General features: G+C 33.1%; 1 protein-coding gene across 1 annotated transcript in view; it reads left to right on the forward strand.

The window, feature by feature from the left end:
* LOC137650226 (uncharacterized) overlaps window positions 1–7,500 on the forward strand; it is a 107,194-nt gene that overhangs the window by 80,218 nt on the left and 19,476 nt on the right. Inside the window, 3 exon segments of the mRNA XM_068383477.1 lie at window positions 3,265–3,315; window positions 4,233–4,387; window positions 5,764–5,921. Of these exon segments, the coding sequence (XP_068239578.1) occupies window positions 3,265–3,315; window positions 4,233–4,387; window positions 5,764–5,921 (364 nt within the window).

Below are 7,500 nucleotides of genomic sequence, written 5' to 3' on the forward strand. Positions count from 1 at the left end.
AGAGAGACATGGCACGTAATGAATTATAATCTATATATTGTGAATTCTTCCAGTATCAGATAACCCATTTGTATAGATTGCTCTTTGGTAGCGGTGTAAGAATACTACCACCGTACGTCCTGCATGTCGTAGAAAGCGACTAAAAGGACGGTTCTTGCCTTGCAAGTCTTGCTTTTTAGCAAATGGAGAAGCACACTGCCAATAAATGTGGAAACTGCTGCCATGCAGTTGGACTATCACTAATAACTGTGGATGATGACTGCAAGGGCAAGCGATTGTTAAAAAAAAAAAAAAAAAAAAAAAAAACTTTGGCTAATATCAACTATGCCTGATGCTATTAGAGGCAACCGACTCCTTAATGTAGGGATAACGTTTGGAAAAAAGAACCAATTTCTTTAGTCACCATTTCTGCCTTTTTTTTAAAAAACCATTTCTCAGGCCATTATTCGTGTGTCGCCCCATTGAATATTGCCGGTTATTGTTTTTTAAATGAACGAAAAGAAGAGAAAGACATTTTCAAGGCAATTCGAGAAAAAAAATATCCAAGGGCCTTTGGACTAGCTTATTGAAATTCAGAAAGTATGAGAGTACAAAGTGTGTAGGCTAACGAGGCTATTACGAAATTGTAACCTTCACTATTGCAGCCTAGTAAAAAAAAAAAAAATATTATTATTATTATTACTTTTGGGATTCAAACGGAATTACTTGTGGGATTCGTAACTGGATTAAGGAACAAAAAAAAAAACTAAAAAAAGAAAAGAAAAAAAACTAAAAAAAAGAAAAAAAAAACTAAAAAAAAATATTATTATTATTATTATTATTATTTTTGGGATTCAAACGGAATTGCTTGTGGGATTCGTAACTGGATTAAGGAAAAAAAAGAAAAAAAAAATTATTATTATTATTATTATTACTTTAGGGATTCAAACGGAATTACTTGTGGGATTTGTAACTGGATTAAGGCGACCGTGAAGGACGTCGTGAAACAAATGCTGTTCAGCAGAGCGCAATGTACAGACGATATTAAGCTGGAGATCAATAAAAAGAGAGCGAGTTGGGTAGGACGCAGTAACACCAAATTGAAGGCCAAGGTAAACTCTGGTTTTATTAAAAACCATAGAATGAAAAAGGTATATTTGACAGTGCGCTGGAATTAGGCTTTCCAGTATTTTTATAAAATTTTATACGCATTCTCCCTTTCACATCCATTAACTGAACCCAATATTGAAAATGGAATATATAGTTTTTATAGGAAATATTTATTTTAATGTTGTCACTGTGCTTAACCCTTTTACCCCCGGGGTATTTGGAAATTTCCAACCCTTAACCCCCAGGGGGTTATTTTTTTCCAACCACATTTTGCAGTATATATTTTTTATATTGCTCTAACAGTCTTAATTTTGGTCATAGAGAGGTCAGGTTGGTCTCATTCTCTTGGAAAATGCCGGAATTTTCTCAAAAAAATTATCAAAAAATATGAAAAACAAATTTTTATAGCATTTTTTTGCAAGGACGTACCGGTACGTCCATGGGGGTAAAGGGATGGCTTTTGTGAAACGTACCAGTACCAGTACCAGTACGTCCTTTCCTCACTGGGCTATTTTCCCTGTTTGGGGCCCCTGGGCTTATAGCATCTTGCTTTTCCAACTAGGATTGTAGCTTAGCAAGTAATAGTAATATAGCCTACGGGGTAATAGTACCCTCCTTTTCAAGTAGCAACTTTCTCTTTACTTTAGTGTCAGGCTGTTGTAATTGTGTATATTTTAAGGAGTGTTATTGAAGAAATCGTGTATTTTTTACTTTATGTTGTGCTTTATTACACGAGTAGGAATTTGAAAAAAGTTCGTGAACTTGATAAATTCAGACATATCAGTAACCTATACAAGAATAAAATGGGACTCTAACTGCAATATTATTATGGCATTCAGTTTTAAAACACCGAATAAGTGAGAGAGTTGATGTCACAATATCATAACGCCTTTGTTAAACTATAAGAGAGATTACTCGAATGCCATATCTGGACGAGATCATGATGAGGGGTAGATGGAGATGGTTTGGGAATGCTCTTCGCATTCCCCAGGAGAGATTAGTTCACCAAACGTTCAGCTGGGCTCCACAAGGCACTAGAAGAGATGGAAGTCCCAGACCTACATGGCTGAGGACTGAAACGTGAAGTAGGTGATGATAAATGGAGAAGTACTGAATCAAAAGCTCAAGATAGAGACGAGTGGCGAAATCTAACAGAGGCCCTTTGCGTCAATAGGCGTAGGACGGAGATGATGATGATGTTGATAAAACCAACAGGATCAGGAGACCATTATTACTGTATTTATACCGTTTACTTTGTGTCCTGTGCGAGGTGGCTGTTAGCTACTAACATAGAGGCGAGTTGAATATAAGTTTATTCAACAAGATAACGATAACGAGCCTATATACAAACAGCTGAGGGTAACAATGACACAAAAACAATGTGAAACATGCAATGACAAGCTTAAACCGGTTTTTTTTCCATTATCAGTGTGGGAGAGAGCGAGAGAAAAAAAAATGTATTACAGTGTATACGCGTGTATGAAACATGAGCGGTACAGACCTGATCGTTCCTTTCTATTGATTTGATTTGGTTAAGAGGTTATCCTTAGTGTGCCTATTATTTGTATAATGTCTTGTCTACAATTTCTCTTATTCATCATCATCTCGTCCTACGCCTATTGACACAAAGGGCCTCGGTTAGATTTCGCCAGTCGTCTCTATCTTGAGCTTTTAATTCATTACTTCTCCATTCATCATCTCCTACTTCACGCCTTATAGTCCTAAGCCATGTTGGCCTGGGTCTTCCAATTCTTCTAGTGCCTTGTGGAGCCCAGTTAAACGTTTGGTGAACTAATATCTCTTGGGGAGTGCGAAGAGCATGCCCAAACCATCTCCATCTACCCCTCATCATGATCTCATCCACACAGGGTACTCGAGTTATCTCTCTTATAGTTTCATTTCTAATCCTGTCCTGCCATTTAACTCCCAATATTCTTACGAGGGCTTTATTCTCAAATCTACAAAATCTATTAAAGAAAGAATTCAATTTAGAGAACTAAGAAAACTATAGATCTTAAAATCATTTTTATTATTAGAGGATTCATCTAAAAGAAAAGACGAAGATAAAAGATATGTTGATTAGAATTAATTTGATGATATAAATGTTCTGATGTCCAAAAATAGAGAAAGACGATTAATTGTTTCTTCGAAGCTAATTGTATATTTTTATTCCAGGCGCTCTCCAACACCAAGTGACCCCTGGGATTGTGCCCCGAGGTGCCCCAGGTTAGTAAATGATGAATCTACTGTATTATTATTATTATTATTATTATTATTATTATTATTATTATTATTATTATTATTATTATTATTATTATTGTTGTTTTTTTGTTATTATTATTATTATTATTATTATTATTATTATTATTATTATTATTTTTATTATTATAATTATCGTTGCTATTGTTAATATTACTGTCTCTGTTATCATTTTTACCAACTTCATCGTTAGGATCTTGTGAACTGTTAATATTCTTTAGTTAAATAATCTGTTTCAGCGAATGAGAGGAAAGCACTCACTGTCTCAGTCTTGTTAATGCTCTCTCTCTCTCTCTCTCTCTCTCTCTCTCTCTCTCTCTCTCTCTCTCTCTCTCTCTCTCTCTATATATATATATATATATATATATGTATATATATATATATATATATATATATATATATATATATATACGCACATATATATATATATACATACATATATATATATATATATATATATATATATATATATATATATACTTGCTTGAGGGCACACTCGAACACACTATTCTATCTTATTTCTCTTCCTCTTGTTTTGTTAAAGTTTTTATATTATATATAGGAGATATTTTAATGTAACTCTTCTTAAAATATTCTATTTTCCGTTTTTCCTTTCCTCACTGGGCTATTTTCCCTGTTGGAGCCTCTGGGCTTATAGCATCCTGCTTTTCCAACTAGGGGTGTAGCTTAGCTAGTAATAATATATATATATATATATATATATATATATATATATATATATATATATATACATATACATATACATATATATATGTATATATATATGTATATATATACATATACATATATATATATATATATATATATATATATATATATATATATAAAATACTTATTACTCATCCATATTACTTTTCCTTCAGGTACACGTTGCTAGACTGGAACACCGACTATGACGTCAGACAGTACCCCAGGACCACCTGGGTCAGCACCGTCATCATTTCGGAAAACCGGGTCTTGGCTGAGCTGGAAGGCTACATGCGCGTCCAGGATTACTTCTACGGACTCAATGATCAAGGTATGTTTCTTTTGCTGTCATAGATAGAGTTAATGGGTTTAAAAAAATAACAGATGATGGAATTAACGAGTCTGAAAAAATAACAGATGATAGAATTAATGAGTCTAAAACAAATAACAGATGATGGAATTAATGTCTAAAAAAAATAAGATATAATTAATGAGTCTAAGAAAATAACATATAGAATTAATGAATCTAAAAAAATAACAGATGATAGAATTAATGAGTCTAAAAACAAACCAGATGATAGAATTAATGAGTTAAAAAATAGCAGATGATAGAATTAATGAGTCTAAAAAATAACAGATGATAGAATTAATGAGGCTAAAACAAATAACAGATGATAGAATTAATGAGTCTAAAAAAAATAACAGATGATAGAGTTAATGAGTCTAAAAGATAACAGATGAGAGAATTAATGAGTCTAAAACAAATAACAGATGACAGAATTAACGAGTCTAAAAAAATACCAGATGATAGAATTAATGGGTCTAAAACAAATAACAGATGATATAATGAGTAAAAATAACAGATGATATAATTGATGTCTTAAACAAATGAGAGATGATGGAATTAATGAGTCTAAAAAAATAACAGATGATAGAATTAATGAGTCTAAAAAAGAATAACATATCTAACATCCTTTAATCATTCTTGATGTGATTTCATATTTTTATGAAATGGGTTTTTAAATAATTTCCTATTATGTTAGTTGCATGAAATTTGTGTCTCAATTAAAGCTGAAAAGAAGAAAAAATAGAAAATTACTTCATATTGTCCAACATCCTTCAGTCATTCTTGATCCAATTTCATTTTTTTATTAAATAGATTTCCAAATAATTTCCTACTACGTTAGTTGCATGAAATTTGTGTCTCAATTAAAGCTGAAAAGAAGAAAAAATTGAAAATTACTTTATATTGTCCAACATCCTCCAATCATTCATGATCCAATTTCATTTTTTAATTAAATAGATTTTCAAATAAATTCCTACTACGTTAGTTGCATGAAAGGAATTTCATATTCAGAGTTGAAAAGAAGAAGAAAAACGAAGGGAAAAGTATATTGTCCAACATCCTTCAATCATTCTTAATCCAATTTCATTTTTTTTATTAAATAGATTTCCAAATAATTTCCTATTACGTTAGTTCCATGAAATGAATGTCATAATTAAAGCTGAAAAGAAGAGAAAAAAGAGAAAATTACTTTATATTGTCCAACATCCTCCAATCATTCTTAATCCAATTTCATTTTTTTATTAAATAGATTTTCAAATAAATTCCTATTACGTTAGTTGCATGAAATTAATTTCATAATCAAAGCTGAAAAGCAGAAGAAAAAAGTAAGGGAATATCACTTTACATTTGCCGATTTGCAGGTTTAGTGCTGAACCTCACCGTCCCGTTCGTAACGCAGATCAAGTTTGGCAAACATCCCGGCGTGCTGCACGAAGTGAACGATTACACAGTCTCCCTTTACGTCCAGCCCAGCTATACGCCGAACTCAGCTGAACTGCCAACGCCCATCAGCAATGAGGTTTTTTGACAGATTGATTTATTGCGTGAATAATAGCATTGATTTCATAGCATCTGGTATATCATGTTAGGAATTCCCCTCTTTTGCAATTCGTCTGACAAAGATAAAAGACAAAATAGGACTTTTAAGGTTTACAGGCGGCTCATGAATGGCAGAGGGAAGGGAGCCGGGACAGTGACATTGCCCTATCGAGCAGGACAATGGCCTAGATACTGACCACATATACATATGATCAGCGCCCAAGCCCCTTCTCCACCCAAGCTAGCACCAAGGGGGGCCAGGCAATGGCTACTGATGACTCAGTAGATAGACCTATAGGCTCCCCCCCCCCCATCCTTAGCTTACAAGGTTGGTGAGATTGCAGCGACCAAAGGAACTAACGAGTTTAATTGGGACTCGAACCCCAGTCTGACGTTCACCAGTCAGGGACGTTACCATGTCGGCCGCCACAACTATTTTCACTTGAATGTCATCCTAGTTTGAATGATGAAACTGTAAAAGTAATTGAAATAGCAATTGTTGAAAAAGGAGATTTTCAAGACAGTAATTGTGAAAGGAAGGTGTTTTGAGAGGTATGGATTAAAATAGGACTTGGTTATCATAGTGAGGACGTATTTCTTCATACTATTACTTAAAGTCTAAAAAGTTCGTTTTTTTCCGATGTAGGAATTCAATTTACGGATTTTCACTGCATCGCCAGTTTGTTTTTATTTTCACTTTTAGTTTTAATATGTTAGTGCTAAAATCAAGTATTATTAGGAGATTTGAGTTGTTTTCTGTTTTAAGGATTTGTTATTCTTTTTATCGAATGTCTTTTTTCAAACCTTTTTCATTTCATCTTCATCCAGTTGACCAGAATCCACTGTATCATCATCATCATTACCTTTATTGTTGACATTGATGTGGAGGATAATAATGATCATGATTTTTTTTTCTTTTAGTAGCTCTCGTACCGGACTAAGAAAGGACAATGGATGCTGTAATTATAATAGATTATCTATGTATTTGACAACAAAATGAATTAAAGCTCAATTTAAGATTCCGGAGTAGATATTTGACGATAATGTGGGACTAGGAACATATCCTTCATAGCTAATATTTATGAATTAGAAATTATGCTATTTTTCATCTTTGACGAAATTACAAGCACCTATGATCTATATATTACACAAATTAATAATTAACATAAAATGAATCGCTAGATTTCACAAACAGATGCAGACTGAAGACCCTTAGGTCCAGGTTATGATGTATGAATGTTTTGTATTTTTTTAATAACTCCAACATGAGCTGAGAACTGGTGATTTTGTTTTATTATCTATCTCAGCTCGAGTTTATTATTCATGCTTTGATTTATACAGGTATTTATAATATGTAAATTGGATACAGAAATCCCTGGACATGCGTTGGTTGAATACTAAAAATAATCTTTTGAATCTGTATGACTAGGGATGTAGCCTAAAAACTGTCAACATTTTCAACAGTCAATACCTACCAAGTACCAAAGCTTTACTCGACTAGCTATGTTTTGGATAAATGAGGGAATGAGTTAAACCTTTCCCACCGTTATTCTTGGATT

Source organism: Palaemon carinicauda, chromosome 11 (genome assembly GCF_036898095.1).
Source record: "Palaemon carinicauda isolate YSFRI2023 chromosome 11, ASM3689809v2, whole genome shotgun sequence".
In the NCBI taxonomy this organism is placed as follows: Eukaryota; Metazoa; Arthropoda; class Malacostraca; order Decapoda; family Palaemonidae; genus Palaemon; species Palaemon carinicauda.